General features: G+C 36.4%; 1 protein-coding gene across 1 annotated transcript in view; it reads left to right on the top strand.

The window, feature by feature from the left end:
* The window catches only part of GREB1L (GREB1 like retinoic acid receptor coactivator), a 134,039-nt gene that overhangs the window by 17,065 nt on the left and 100,189 nt on the right, over positions 1-16,785 (top strand). The window contains exons 4-5 of the mRNA XM_061169191.1: positions 3,986-4,162; positions 15,892-16,068. Of these exons, the coding sequence (XP_061025174.1) occupies positions 3,986-4,162; positions 15,892-16,068 (354 nt within the window). The remainder of the gene's footprint in view (positions 1-3,985; positions 4,163-15,891; positions 16,069-16,785) is intronic.

Here is a 16,785-nt window from a genome sequence, read left to right as displayed (position 1 = left end):
AACCTGGAGTCAAGAGACCTGGGTCCCAACTTGGTGGGTTGCTGGGTATTTGACCTTGGGCTGTTTTCTTAACCTTTCTGGGCCCTAGTTTCCTCATTTACATACTAAAGAGATTGGGATAGATTAGTGTTACCCAATCTTTGACTTACAAATCTCTTATAGTAATACATAATCTGTTGAACCCCTTAGGAATTTAAAAACTAATTCTGTCACTATATGGCATGTGATAAAGAATAGATTTTAAGTAGAAAATATTTGTTTTAGATTAGTATATTACTATACTCTTTGATATTATTCATGCATGAGAAAATATTGCCTACATTTTATCATTCAGTCATTGCTGTTTAATTTACCTTAAATTGGTTGTGTAAGGAAAAGCATGTTTTGTTGACAAATTCAAAAATAAAATGTTTTACTTTTGGGGGGTGGAGAAAGGGAGCCAAGTGTATTTAAATATTTCCCAGCATCAAAAAAAAGAGTCAAAATCTACTTTTAATACCCAAATTTTGGGGTTTGTATGTTTTAGGATTAAAAGGATGTACTAATTTATTTTTATAATTTTTGCTCTATGTGATGAAAACGTTTCAGGCTGTTGTTTGCAGAATTTCTCTACAAATAACATGCTGCTGAAAGAGGTAGCCTTTTCCCTCTTACATGAAAAGCCAAATTGGATTATAATTACTAACATTTTACCTTATCATTGCTTTTTTTTTTTTTTTTGGTGCCCTAGAAACATATTGGTGCATTTTATATAATTTTATAATTTGATGAGTGGGGTTGGGGTTGAATCTAACTTTCATATCTAGCAGAGAGCATCTTAGGTACACTTATAAAATGACTGTGTCCATCAAATCCGTGTTCCCTAAGCTTCCCATTATTAGCCAACAGCCCATTATGGGTATATAAATTAAGCAACACATCAATACATGTGACTGATAATAGAATCAGTTTTAAAATGTGTAATAATCAAAACCACACATTGATATGGGGTTCAGCTGAGTGAGTCCTGAGTTCGTTCAGCTGATTTCCACTACCCCTACATGTGTAGCATGGAAATCCCTTAGAACATTCTGTTTTAAAAGTAGGATATTAGGGACTTCCCTGGTGGTGCAATGGTTAAAATCCACCTGCCAATGCAGGGGACACAGGTTTGAGCCCTGGTCCGGGAAGATCTCACATGCTGCAGAGCAACTAAGCCTGTGTACCACAACTACTGAGCCTGCGCTCTAGAGCCCGCACACCACAACTACTGAAGCCCGCGTGCCCTAGAGCCCGTGCTCCGCAACAAGAGAAACCACCACAATGAGAAGCCCATGCACCGCAACGAAGAGTAACCCCCACTAGCCAAAACTAGAGAAAGCCCGCGCAGAGCAACTAAGACCCAATGCAGCCAAAAATAAATAAATAAATAAATTTATAAAAAATAATAATAATAAACAAAATGAAAGTAGGATATTAGAATAATTATTTATTAGTTTTCAGAAATTGGTAATGTTACCTATTTTAGTTTCACTTATAGTTCCCAAGTATCATGGAATACCTTTATGAATCTCTGGGATTTTGATAACTACTTGTTGGAAAATCCTGTTATCAGATGACCTTGAGGTTCCATATAGCTCTGATGTTCTAAAAAGCTTGTAATAATTTGCAAATTGGTACAGATTGGTACAGACTTGTCTATTCTTTCTAATATGGAATGACTGAAAGTTTAGAAAGGTTGTAGTACTACTTCTTAGCGACAGAGAAAGCTCCTCAAGCGTCCTGTTTCCATCAATAGGTAATCGTAAACCTCTCATCATTGAATTTTCTACACCATTTGGGAGGGTATTTTATGTTTTGCCTTTTGGAGAAAGTCATAATAAAGGTGCTACCTCCTGGGGGAGATATGTTTCTAGGTTTACTGTCTATACACAAATTAATAATTCCTTTGATTAAAAAAATTAATGCTCCTTTTAAGACTTTAAAATGCCCCTAGATTTAGTATTTCAGAATTTCATGAAAAAGTCTGTGTTCACCCCTCCAGGTTTTAGCTCTGGATTATAACTATTCTTAAGAGCTTTTTTTGGCCAAGTTGAATAATATGCTTTTCACCTATTTTTATATAGCAAACTTTCCATGTCTTACATCACTGGACATTATGGGACTCGTTTTGTAACCTTGGACAAATACTCTCACCTTTCTGAGCCTCATTTTCTCCATATATGAAAAAGAGATAGTGATACCTAGCTAGAGTTGTTGAGAGAATTAAATGAGAAAATCTCTGCAGTGTTTAGCACTGTACCTGTCTTATGTTAAGTGCTCCATAAATTTTAACTGCCACTAGTATCATCATCATCATCATCATCATCTCCCAACTTTCAAACCTGTGAATTTTGTCCCTTAATGGGGGTGGGGACAGCAGATTTTTTTAAGGGTTCTATGTATCTATAGGGTCCAAAATATGTTTGTAAACTGAATAAATAATATTACTCACATGTATAAATGACTATTGTCCAAATAAGTATAGATGATATTGTGAATAATAAAATACAGATTCATTTAAATTGTTAAAGAATTCACAATAACATTTTGAGATTATTTTTCTCAATTTGTGAACACTAAAAGTTATATTTGAATTTTTTAATGTTAAAAGGGGATCTACAAGCTTGAAATGGTTGAAGCCCAGTGTGTTTATCATTCTAGTCTTTGATTTCTTGCTTTTTCTAATTCCATTGTGTCTGCTTTTTAGGTTTAATGATCCAGACCATGCAGCAGATTCCTATGCACCATAGCTTCATACAATGTTTGGATGTTGTTTTCTTTTTATTTCTCATATACTAACTGATGGCCTCCAACTGTTTCTTGGCATTTGGTTAACATCATAATATGAATGGATGCTGGGAGAACCTAGCATGGTTCTGGCCCACTTTGTATTGGGCAATAATGATGGTGGTCTCCTCAGGTTTGTGTGTGAGAGTTAGATGTCCATCCTCCATTGTCCTGGTTTATGTCGGGTACCCACACCTGGACTGATCAGCTATGACCAGAAAGGTGAGATATTCCAGTGGCCCATCTTGGACTGGGTGCCAGCTCCAGCTCAATCTGGAATATCACAGCTGTCCAGGGAAATCACATAACTAGAGTGGTGGGAATCATTTTGCAGAAGATGTGGAGATTGGTGCTTTGTAGCAGAACATAGCTGTCCTCTGTAATATTGTTTTGTAATTATCAGTTCCTTATACGTTCTTCTAACTGACTACAAGTGAGTTCTTAGAGAAGGTATACTTTGTTCAGCTCTATCCCCAGGCCTAGGACAGCATCTGTTGCCAATCATTTTTAATAAATGACGAACTAATGAATTAATGTAATACATTATGGTTACAAAGTGGTTATGTAAGGTTTTTTTTTTTTTTAACTGGCCATCATCAAAAAATCTACAAACAATAAATGCTGGAGAGGGTGTGGAGAAAAGGGAAACCTCTTGCACTGTTGGTGGGAATGTAAATTGATATGTAAGGTTTTGTCATGTCTTTCCTAGTGCAAATAACCTAAACAGTTCTGAGTTCTAGTTCTGATCCATTCATTTATGATTCACCAAACTCCGAGCTTCAGTCTCTTCCTATATGAAATGGAGAACATCTGTGTTCTATGATTGTCCCCATTTAGAGAAGTGAATTTGCATTGAAAGTAAAAATACTATATTATGTGCACATAAAAATTCCATATGTTTTTCAGAGTTTGTTGTGTATTTATCATTTGCTTACTTGTGGATCAGAAAATATAAAGTCATCAGTGTTGGCTAAAACAGTTGGAAATACCTCCTTTTAGTGTCTTTTTAGCTCTGCTCAGAGGAGCACATATGATAGATGTGTCTTTTGGTTGGAGTACATGGACTTTAAATTTAGTCCTTAATAGTGATTCCCACAGGTAATCAACTCTCCAAATGGGTGATGAGGAGTTATAAACGCTCTAAACATTCCACTGTGTCCTTTTTACTGGTTTTTAGGTTTTTGTCAAGCAGGAAAGGATTTGCGTTTGGTATCTCTGTGTATGGAACAAATCGACATCCCAGCAGGATTCCTCCTGGTGGGGGCCAAGTCTCCCAATCTTCCTGAACACATCCTAGTGTGTGCTGTAGACAAGCGATTTCTACCAGATGATCATGGAAAAAATGCACTTTTAGGTGAGTATTTCATACCTATAAAATTCCTTCTGAGATAAAGGAGTTAAAATACAAGTTTATTTTAAATTATCACAGAATTTTTAAAATCACAGAATTAGCTGGGGATTACATATTAGTTTAAGTAAGAAACACTTTTTCATTTAGTAACTTCTTAAAAATTAGCTTTCACTTTTTTATTAACTCTCAAAACATTCACCTTAATGAAGAGACTTTTTTAAACTAGGCATTAAAGAACACCATACAATTTATCAAAAATAAATATTTTGTGAAATAAAGTAGGATTCACTCTCCATAGAGTCATTGATCTGGATCTGATATCAAATAAACTCTCAATTATTCAACTGTGGATTATCCAGTTTGTAAGTCATTGGTAGTTTTTCTCTACCACCCATTATTTCTAACTACACTTGATTGATGTGATTCTCATTTTATATTTAGCATTAGTTCAATCAAGATAACTAGGAATATACCTATGATGTAAAGTGTTTTAACTTTATGTCAGAATTGTTTTACTTTCTAGTATTACTTTGGACTTTTTTCACAACATAGCTTTCCTACATCATGGGAAATAACAAAGAGTGGGTTTACTTTTTAATTATTCTTTTTTAAATTGAAGCATAGTTCATTTACAATATTATATTAGTTTCAAATGTACGTTGTAGTGATTCAATATTCTTACGGATTATACTCCATTAAAAGTTATTACAAGATAATGGCTATAATTCCCTGTGCTGAAATATATATTCATGTTGCTTATCTATTTTATACTAGTAGTTTGTATCTCTTAATCCCTGACTCCTATCATCCACCCCCTTCCCTTTATCCACTGGTAACCACTAGTTTGTTTTCTATATCTGTGAGTCTGTTTCTGTTTTGCTATATACATTCATTTGTATTATTTTTTGAATTCCATATGTAAGTGATATCATACAGTATTTGTTTTTCTCTGTCTAACTTATTTCACTAAGCATAATACCCTCTAGGGTCATCCACATTACAACAGATGGCAGAATTTCATTCTTTTTTGTGGCTGAGTAATATTCCATTGTGTGTGTGTGTGTGTGTGTGTGTGTGTGTGTGTGTGTGTATCACATCTTCGTTATCCATTTGTCTGTTGATGGATACTTAGATTGCTTCCATATCTTGGCTATTGTAAATAATGTTGCCATGAACGTTGGGGTGCATGTATCTTTTCAAATTAGTGTTTTCATTTTCTTTGGCTATATACCCAGTACAGGAATTATTAGATCATGTAGTAGTTCTATTTTTAGTTTTTTGAGGAACCCACATTACCCTTTTCCATAGTGGCTGCACCGATTTACATTCTCACCAACAGTGTACAAGGGTTTCCTTTTCTCCACGTCCTCACCAACATTTGTTATTTGTAGACTTTTTGATGACAGCCATTCTGACAGGTGTGAGATGATATCATTGTTGTCTTGATTTGCGTTTCTGTAATAATCATCAGTGTTGAGCATCTCTTCATGTGCCTATTAGCCATCTGTATGTCTTCTTTGCAAAAATGTCTATTCAGGTCTTCTGCCTATTTTTTGATTGGGTGGTTTGTTTTTTTGATACTGAGTTGTATGAGCTGTTTATGTATTTTGGATAGTAACCCCTTTTGGTAATATCATTTGCAAATATTTTCTCCCATTCCATAGGTTGTCTTTTCATTTTGTTTTTGGTTTCCTTTGCTGTGCAAAAGCTTTTAAGTTTAATTAGGTCCCATTTGTCCCATTTGTTTATTTTTGCTTTTATTTCTTTTGCCTTAAGAGACAGATCCAAAAAAAATATTGCTACGATTTATGTCAGAGTGCTCTGCCTACATTCTCTTCTAGGAGTTTTAGGTTTTAGGTCTTACATTTAGCTCTTTAATCCATTTTGATTTTATTTTTGTACATGGTGTGAGGAAATGTTCTAATCTCATTGTTTTACATGTAGCTGTCCAGTTTTCCCAGCACCTCTTATTGAAGAGACTGTCTTTTCTCCATTGCATATTCTTGCATCCTTTGTCATAGATTAATTAACCTAGGTGTGGGCTGTCTATTCTGTTCCATTGATCTATGTGTCTATGTGCCAGTACCATGCTGTTCTGATTACTGTAGCTTTGTTGTAGAGTCTGAAGTCTGTGAGGGTGATACCTCCAGCTTTGTTCTTTTTTCTCTAGATTGTTTTGGCAACTCAGGGTCTTTTGTGGTCCCATATGAATTTTAGGATTATTTGTTCTAATTCTGTGAAAAATGTCATGGGTATTTTGATAGAGATTGCATTAAATCTGTAGATTGCTTTCAGTAGTATGGCCATTTAAACAATATTAATTCTTCCAATCCAAGAGCATGGGATATCTTTCCATTTCTTTGTATCATCTTCAGTTTCATTCATCAGTGTTTTATAGTTTTCAGAGTATAGGTTTTTCATTTCCTTGGTTGAGTTTATTCCCAGGTATTTTATTCTTTTTGTTGTGATCTTAAATGAGATTATTTTTCACTCTCTCTTTCTGATAATTCATTATTGGTGTATAGAAAAGCAACACATTTCTGTATGTTAATCTGTATCCTGCAACTTTGCTGAATTTGTTTATTAGTTCTAATAGTTTTGGGGTAGAGACTTGGTTTTTCTATAAAAAGTATCATGTCATCTGTAAATAGTGACAGTTTGACTTCTTCCCTTCCAATTTGAATTTATTTCTTTGTTTTGTCTGATTGCTGCGGCTAGGTCTTTCAATACTAGAAGTGGCAAGAGTGGGCATCTTTGTCTTGTTCCTGAATTTAGAGGAAAGGCTTTCAGCTTTTCACCCTTGAGTATGATGTTAGCTGTGGATTTGTCATAAATGGCCTTTATTATGTTGAGATATGTTCCCTCTGTACCCATTTTGATGAGAGTTTTTATCATGAATGGATGTTGAATTTTGTCAATTGCTTTTTCTGCATCTACAGAGATGATCATGTGATTTGTATCTTTCCTTTTGTTAATGTGGTGTATCATATTGATTGATTTGCAAATATTGAACCATCCTTTCATCCCTTGAATAAATCCAACTTGATCATGGTGTATGATCCTTTTTATATATTGTTGGATTCAGTTTGCTAATATTTTGTTCAGGATTTTTGCATCTGTATTAATCAAAGATATTGGCCTGTAATTTTCTTTTTTTTATAATGTCTTGTCTGGTTTTGGCATCAGGGTAATGGTGGCCTCATAGAATGAATTTGGGGAGTGTTCCATCCTTTTTGATTTTTGGAATAGTTTGAGAAGGATAGGTATTAGCTCTTCTTTATATGTTTGGTAGAATTCCCATGTGAAGCTGTCCAGTCCTGGACTTTTGTTTGCTGGTAGTTTTCTTATTACAAATTCAATTTCACTGCTAGTGATCAGTCTGTTCAAATCATCTGTTTCTTCTTGATTCAGTCTTGGCAGATTGTATGTTTTTAGAAATTTGTCCATTTCTTTTAGGTTGTGCAGTTTGTTGGTGTATAACTATTTGTAGTATTCTCTTATGGCTTTTTTTGTATCTCTGTGATATCAGTTGTTATTTCTCCTTTTTCATTTCTTATTTTGTTTATTTGTGTCCTCTTTTCTTCTTGGTGAGCCTGGCTAACGGTTTATCAATTTTGCTTATCTTTTCAAAAAAACAGCTCCTGGGTTTCATTGATCTTTTCTATTGTTTTTTTAAATCTCTGTATTATCTCTTTCTTTCTGATCCTTATTATTTCCTTCCTTCTGCTGATTTTGGGCTTTGTTTGTTCTAATTCCTTTTGGTGGTAGGTTAGGTTTATTTCACATGTTTCTTGTTTCTTGAGGAAGGCCTGTATTGCCATAAACTTCTCTATTAGAACTGCTTTTGCTGCATCCCATAGATTTTGCATTGCTGTGTTTCCACTTTCATTTGTCTTGAGGTATTTTCTGATTTCCTCTTTGATTTCTTCATTGACCCACTGGTTTTTAGTAGCATGTTGTTTAGTCTCTATGTGTTTGTTCTTTTCCCATTTTTCTATCTGTAATTGATTTCTAGTTTTATACTGTTGTGCTTGGAAAAAAAATGCTTGATATAATTTCTGTCCTCTTAAACTAGTTGAGACTTGTTTTGTGGCCTAGCATGTGATCTTTCCTGGAGAACATTCCATGTGCACTTGAAAAGAATTTGTACTGTGCTATTTTTGGATGTAATGTCCTGTAGATATCTACTAAGTCCAACTGGTCTGTTGTGTTGCCTTATTGATTTTCTGTCTGGATGGTCTGTCCATTGATGTAAGTGGGGTGTTAAAGTCCCTTACTATTACTGTGTTATTGTCGATTTCTCCTTTTATGTCTGTTAGTGTTTTCTTTATATATTTAGGTGCTCCTGTATTGGGTGCATATATGTTAAATAGTGTAATATCCTCCTCTTGTATTGATCCTTTTATTATATTATGCCCTTCTTTGTCTTTTGTGTGTTATAGCCTTTGTATTAAAGTCTATTTTGTCTGATGTAAGTATTACTACCCCTGCTTTCTTGTCAGTTTTGTTTGCTGAAATATCTTTTTTCATCCCCTTACTTAAGCTCTGTGTGTGTCTTTAGCTCTGAAATGAGTCTCTTGTAAGCAGCATATAAAAAGGTCTTATTTTTTAATCCACTCAGTCACCCTATGTCTTTTTTGTGTGTCCAATTTTTTATTGTGGTAAAATACACATAACATAAAATGTACCGCCTTAACCATTTTAAGTGTACAGTTCAGTGGTATTAAGTACATTCATCTTGCTGTGCAAGCATCACCACCATCCAACCACAGAACTCTTTCCATCCTGCAAAACTGAAACTCTGTACCCATTAAACACTAACTCCCCATTACCCCCTGCCTCTAACCCCTGACAACCACCATTTTCCCTTATTTTTTTAATCTGCCCTTTCCCCCACACCCTAGCCTCTGGTAACCACCATTCTACTCTCTATTACTATAAGTTTGGCTCTTGTTATTATTACTTTTTTACTATGTCTTTGGACTGGAGCATTTAGTCTATTGACATTTAAAGTAACTATTGATAGATATGTACTTATTGCCATTTTATTACTTGTTTTCTGGTTGTTTTTGCAGTTCTTCTCTGTTCATTTCTTCTTCTTTTTGTTTCTTCCCTTGTGGTTTGATGATTTTCTTCAGTAGTTCCTTTCTTTTCAGTTTTTATGTATCTCTAGTAGGTTTCTGATTTGTGGTTACCATTGGGTTCATATATGTTGACCTATAAGTATATCTACTGTTTTAAACTGGTCGTCATTTAAATTCAAACATATTCTAAAAGATCTACTTTTTTTACCCCCCTCCCCCACATTTTGTGTTTTTAATGTCATATTTTACATCTTCATGTGTTTATCCCTTAACCATTTATTGTAGTTACAGTTTTTATAATTTTTTGTCTTTTAATCTTTGTATTGGCTTATTTAAGTGGTTGATCCTCAGTTCTTACTATATAGTTGCCTTTCCTAGTGGGATTTTCCATTTTCTATAGATTTTTACTTCTTTTCTACTTAGAGAAGACCCTTTAACATTTCTTTTAGGGTAGGTTCAGTATTGACAAACTCTTTTAGTTTTTGCTTGTCTAAGCAGTTCTTTATCTCTCCTTCTATTCCAAATGATATTCTTGCTGGTATCCTAGGTTGCAGGTTTTTCCCTTTCAGCACTTTGAATATATTATGCTACTTCCTTCTAGCCTGTGAAGTTTCTACAGAGAAATCATCTGACAGCCTTATGGGGATTCCCTTGTATATGACTCTTTGTTTTTCTCTTGCTGCCTTTAGAATTCTCTATCTTTAACTTTGGTCATATTAATTACATGTCTTGCTGTGGGTCTGTTTGGGTTCATCATTTTTTGGACTCTCTGTGCTTCCTGAAGCTGGATATCTGTTTCCATCTTCAGGTTTGAGAAGTTTTCAGTCATAATTTCCTCAAATACATTTTCGATCCCCTTCTCTCTTCTCCTTCTGGGACCCCTATAATGACAATGTTGGAATGCTTAATTATATCCTAGAGATCTCTTAAATTGTTTTCATTTTTTAAAATTTGTTTTTCTTTTTTGCTGTTCTGATTGTGTGATTTCCATTACTCTATCTTCCAGATCACTTATGCATTCTTCTGTATCTTAGTCTCCTATTCATTCCTTCTAGTGTGTTTTTTATTTCTGCTATTGAGTTCTTTATTTCTGATTGGGTCTTTTTTATATTTTCTAGTTCCTTGTTAAAGTGTTTACTGTGTACATCAATTCTTTTCCCTAATTCAGTTAATATTTTTGTTACCAATGCTTTGAATTCTTTATCTGGTAAATTGTTTATTTCTGTCTTGTTGTTTATTTTTTCGGGGGTTTACTCTTGCTCTTTCAATTGAGAGTAGTTCCTCTGTCTTTTTGTTTTGCTCAGCTTTCTCTGCCTCTATGAATTCAGATGAAACAGTTACTTATTTCAGTCTTGAAGGGGTGTCCTTATGTGGGAGCATCCCTATACAGACTGCATGTGGCCTATGCCTTTGCTGGGAGAGCTGGATTTGATGTGGATGCAAGTCACATCCTTCCTCAGGGTGTGCTGGCAGCTGTCACATAGGTAGGAGGTGGGGCTGGAGATGGAGGGGCTAGAGCTGAAGTTGGGTGTGAGACAGGGCTTCCCCTCTGCTTGGTGGCCATCACCACTGTATTGGGGGCAGAGTCTGACCCCAAGTTGCTGGAGCAGAAGCCCTGAGGGTCGGGCTCATGCTGGCTCTGTTCCCTTTAAGTGTGTGTTTTTTCCTCTCCCTGCATGGGGACCCTTGCCCCAGAGGGGTGGAGTGCTGAAGCAAGTGGGGCCTGTGCAGGCTCTTGGCTCATGTCGGCCACAGACAGAGATCTGATGCACTGCCTGTGCAGTTGCCTGCAGCTCCACTCAAATGCAGCCTCTGGGGCAAGTCCCCTTTGTCCCTCACAGCTGATCACTGCCCCCAGGCTCTGCAGTGCAAGTGGGACCCACATGGAGTCTCAGTGTGTATCAGGGGATGGGCTATGGTGGAACACCTGTGTCAGAGATCTGGAACATTTCTGACGTGCTGCTTGAGTAAGTGATGGCTGCTACCACCCCACTCAGACGCCGCTGTGGCACCAGATCACCTCTACATCCCACACTGTGCCACACTGTGACATGGAGTGAGCAGCACCAGAGCTTTTGCTCAGCTTGGACTGGGGTACATGGCAAGGTGGTTGTGAGAAACCCGGCAGCTGCTAGAGCAGACCTCTCTCCACCTTGCTTGGGGGCAAGCCAGCGTGCACATTCCTCATGAGCATAGTCTAGGCTTCCCTCAGCCCTCCTGTTTGTCTCAGTGGCCCTCCAACCAGCCAAGTGGGATTGTCTCCTCCACGTAAAACCCCAGGACTGGGGCATCCAATCTGTGGCTCAGACTACTCACTCCACAGGGTGGGTGTCCACCCGCATAATCTCTATTTTTCTCTGAGTCTTCTTCTAGGGGCACAGGTCTCGACCTGATCGCTACAGCCTTGGTTGTACAGGAGTCCTGCCAGTTTCCAGTTAGTTTTCAGTGAGAATTGTCCCACATGTATTTGTATTTTTGATGTGTTCATGGGGGGAGGTGAGCTCCACATCCTTTTACTCTGCCATCTTGATTCAAACCCCTTAAATTAACTTTTAATAATTAAAAAGGCAAATAAGAGGGCATGTAAGGACTTCCCTGGCAGCCCAGTGGTTAAGATTCTTCGCTTCCACTGCAGGAGGCACAGGTTCGATCCCTGGTTGGGGAACTAAGATCCCACATGACTGCCATGTGGCGTGGCCTAAAGAAAAAGGAAGGAAGGGAGGAAGGAAGGAAGGAAGGAAGAAAGAAAGAAGAGGGCATGTGAGGTTTGTTACTTTTTTTTGCTGCTGTGTTTCTCTGGAATTGCTTTTGTTTCTCAGAATTTGTTACTGTAGATAGAATCAGATACATGTCCTCAGCACGAATATCAGTAAAAACGAAGAAAAAAGAAGAGGGCAAAGAATTGTATTTACAGTGAGCTGTGTATTTGTTTAGCTTGATGCATTCTTCCTAGTTATAAAGCATCATCAGAAAGTCTAGAAATACATAGGTCAATATCTTGAGTCAGAAAGTGATCCTGCACATGGTTAATAAACGTTCCTTAAACTACAGTTCAAAGCCTTCTCTTGGTTCATAGGAAAAGAAGTGTTAATTTTGATTTTCATAGGCTCTCATTTGTTAAAATATCCATTTTTTTTCCTTCAGTGAAATTGAGCAGATGGTTTAATATAGACACCTAATGGTAAAGTTTATACATTGGACTAAATTAACAAAGAAGATCCAAGGATTCGTTTGTTCATTCATTCATTCAACAGTATTTGTTCCAAAAATCACGTTAGGTTATGATATGTGGGCACAAGAATGATAAGACATAGTCTTTTCCATCACAGAGCTAAGAACCTAGTTGGCTCTGGTAGAACAACTTTGGGAAACTTCTTTTTAGCACTTTAAAAGCATCAAAGTTTTATCGAATGGAACGGTTCATATGTGGCTCTGACTGCAGACACAGAAAAATCTCTTATAATGTCTTTTTGCTCAATGATTCTTCATGACTAGAGGAATCCTCTTAGAATACATCATGGGACTCACACAGAAAACACCATCAGAATAATAGATTTTATAATCCTTTGTAATTGGGAATATGAAACCAAAGAGCCTGGGCTTTGGAATTGGAACTGGGTTTAAATCCCAGATTTTCTAGTTAGCACTTTAAGAATTTGGGCAAGCTACTTATCTTCTTGAAGTCTCAGATTCCTCATCTATATAAAGGCGCCAATAATGCCCACCTGGCAGGATTATAAAGATCAAACGGATGATGTTTATAAGGTACCCAATAGCACAGTGCCTGGCATATAGTACTTGCTCTTTAAATGGTAATTATTCTGCCATTCTGTCATATTTATTAAATACCCTTATAGACATGGAACTTTGTTAATAATTTTTTATTAACCACTTCTCCAAGTGAAAGTGTAGTACAATAAAATGATAAAAGTTTTCTCTTGAACAAGCACAATGAGATTTTTATATGTTCATTACTCTATTGTCAAAAAGTTAATATTCATCTAACAGTTCTTACTTATGATGGTTGATTTTAGTATGCATTAAGATATAGTGGGGGGAATTCCCTGGTGGTCCAGTGGTTAGGACTCCGCACTTTCACTGAGGAGGGCCTGGGTTCGACCCCTGGTTGGGGAACTAAGATCCGACAAGCCGCACGGTGTGGCCAAAAAAAATAAAAAATACAAACAAATAAAATTTTAAAAAAATATAGTGGGAAAATTTTTTAAGCTTAAAATATTCTAGAATCCCTGTGGACTCCAGTATCAATTTGTCTAAATTTTTATATAAATTATACAGATTCCAAAGACTGGGGGGGGAATTGATTTTAAAATAAATTGATCACTTGGCCACACATATGCCCCAAATCTGCCATGCAATTCGAAGACCTGATTGCTAGAAAAACTAGAAAGGTAATTTGGCTGTAAGAGATATTATTTATTGTGATAGTGACAGCAAGAACTTTGAGCAGATAAAATCTCTCTTGAACCAAAGTTAATACAGAAACTATACAGAGTTTTTAAAATGGACTCTCAAGTTCTTACTCTTTTATATTGTTAATTCTCATCATTAATGTGAAGTTTCTCTTCCTTGAAGATTATCCAGATCCGTTGCTTTTCTCCCTCTTCATACTCAAGTCTTGCTTTTCACCTCAGAAAACAGGTAGAGGAAAAGATAAAAGATAAAATCTAACCCCAGTAATTTGTTAATTCTAATTCTCACATTAATCTTTGATGAACTACTTGGACCTATCAGATAAGCCTCATTTTTTGGCACTGTCTCTATTTCAGATGAAGGTTCTTAGTTTTATTGTGTTTTGGGTATGTTGCATCTGCCTCATAGGTCAGCCAATTTTCTATCAAGGCATAATGATCACATCAGAAAGTAAGTTCCGTGGAGGCAGTGGTTTTGTCTTCCTTGTTCAGTGCTAAAAACCTGGTACCTGAAATAGTGCCTAGCACATAGTAGAGTACAGATATTTGTTGGATGGATGGATGGACAGGTGGATAGATGCATGGATTAGTGGATGGATGCATGCATTCATGGATGCGTGGACGGGTGGATGGGTGGATGAATGGTTAGATGGATGGTTGGCTTTAGGAATTTGGTGAACTAGGCAGTCATTGACATCTTTCTTTTTTTGGCCTACAGCTCCAAGGTATTAGACAAATAGCCAAATGCTCTCAAATGCAATCCATCTCTGAATATGTTTTAAATAATTTATGAAATTATATTGATATTTATATTTCTATAAAGTGATGGTAATAAGCTAATTATATAGAATTACTAATTTTATGTAACTGACCAGAAGTTGGGACTATCTCTTGTTCACCACTGTTTTTCCAGTGTTTAGCAAAATGCTTGGCATATAGGTTAGGTGCTCAATAAAAAATTATTGAATAAATAATAATAAATTGGAATGCCCATTTCTAAATGTTCTGAATTGATTGTCAGCATCCTGAGATTGGGACATTGTGAGATATTTTGTCTTTAATCCTCATGGTCTTTCTCTACTCTCCTTATATATCTTTGTTAATTATAAAACAGGTTGGTTTGGTGGTTTTAAAAGAGTGTATTATTCCATAAGTGAATTTATTTTCAGTTAGTTATTTGTATATAGAGATATTGTGTTTATGAAATTTGGAATGCCCTTATTTGCCAATATGACCATACATATGTTATGTCCTCATAACTCACAACCAGAAGAACTCACTCTCTTACTGTCCACTTTTCTTCTATGTAATAAGGGAGGTTGAAAAGTTGATTTCCAATCAAGCAAAGCATGACCTCTCATCCTCCCAGCCTTCTCCATTTCTTCTTCTTTCCATGTCCTCTGTTCTAAGAAGATCACTGAAAGTCTTATTTTGTTTGATTAATCTGAGTGAGAATTGTTTGGATGTTAAGTCTAAGGAATAATGAGCTAGTTTGAATAAAGAGGGGTTGAACAGAGAAGAAATGGGACCCTTAGGGAACTTGTGTTCCCTAGATCTCATAGAAACTAGGAAGCTGACAATGCCCTGAGTTTATACATCTCTGTTCGTGCTCTCCTATCTGGAGACCAACTTCCTCTTCACAATTCTCAGTTTGCTCTCTCCCACACCCTAGGTGGCATAGCCCTGACTTGGGTTCCAGTTTTACAAAACCTTACATATCCAGGGATCAGTACCATCTGACTGATTCTTTTTGTATTTATTTCAGCGTTCCAGGAGAGAGACTCTGACTATCCTAGATTGGGTCAAATATTGGTCCACAGTCTAATCAGTTGTGGCTATGGAGTTAAGTCCACATGGTGGGTAGGGTGGAGAACCAGAGCCAGTAGGTTAAGAAGGGAATATGTAAGGAAGAAATAATAGATATCTCTAGGACCAGAATTTTTCGTATTTTTTATGTTAACTATATAAAGTCTATCATATGATACTATCTATTCTATTTCCTTAACCATTATCCTTTTAGAGCATTTAAAAATTATTTTCAGTCTTTCACTGTTATAAAATAACTGCTAAATTGTTGTACATGTTTTTTTCCTTTGAATTATTTCCTCAAAATTAGGAAGTCGTCAAGCCAAAGAGTGAATATTTCTATGTTTTTTGTATGTGAAAGTATTGTAACAACATACAAGGCCACCAGTAACTTTGTTTTTCTTCCTTTTAGGGTTTTCTGGAAACTGTATCGGCTGTGGAGAAAGAGGATTTCGGTATTTCACGGAATTTTCCAACCACATAAACTTGAAGCTCACCACCCAGCCAAAGAAGCAGAAGCACTTAAAGTACTACCTAGTCAGAAGCTCCCAGGGTGTACTGTCGAAGGGACCTCTTATCTGCTGGAAAGGTAGCGTCAACTTCTGGGAGGGAACGGGAAGGGAATGTGGATGTTACAATAGTATTGACAAGTGACCCATATGGGGTTCAGCATCCAGGTATGGAATAGATAAATATCCCAAGTTCAGAAGACAATCCAAAAATGTAAAGCCCTCTGGCAGGTTATTTGACTTGCTCCTTTTTGTTTTTAACAGAAACTATTGAAATTTGGGAAAGGGCATTTCTCCTTGTATTTGTCCCTTAGGGGTGTGGAATATAGCTCTTGGGGGAAAATGGGCTCTTTCTAGCTCTTCTGTCATTTAGAGAGGGCTTCAAAGTGTCAGTTTCCTGGTCAGATGCTCTTTCTACTTTATTTAGGGTCTTTGGTAATTCTTGAGTCTTCATTTTTCTATTAGAACTAAGCAAACTTTGGAATAAATAATGCTCTCTTCATAATACCTGGGAAAAGGCAGTATTAAGTTGACAAAGTTTTGTTTCTCTTCAGTTAGGAAGAACTTAAACTTATTTTTGAAAATGAATCCAGTTGAAATGTCACATCATCTTGTGGTTGATAGGATTTGCCACAAGTTCTGTACATTGTTTAATGCAGTGGGACATCTAATCCTTATTCTTTTGAGCAGTTTCTTAGATGCTGAGATTTCCCCTCCATTATTAATATTATTATATTGTTAAAGACAATAGAATAATTGTCTTTAATATTTCTATTTGTTGTCTGTGCAAGATGTTG

The sequence above is a fragment of the Eubalaena glacialis genome, chromosome 15 (genome assembly GCF_028564815.1).
Source record: "Eubalaena glacialis isolate mEubGla1 chromosome 15, mEubGla1.1.hap2.+ XY, whole genome shotgun sequence".
NCBI lineage: Eukaryota > Metazoa > Chordata > Mammalia > Artiodactyla > Balaenidae > Eubalaena > Eubalaena glacialis.
Note: the sequence above shows the minus strand (reverse complement) of the source record. Positions and strands in the feature narration are given on the sequence as shown.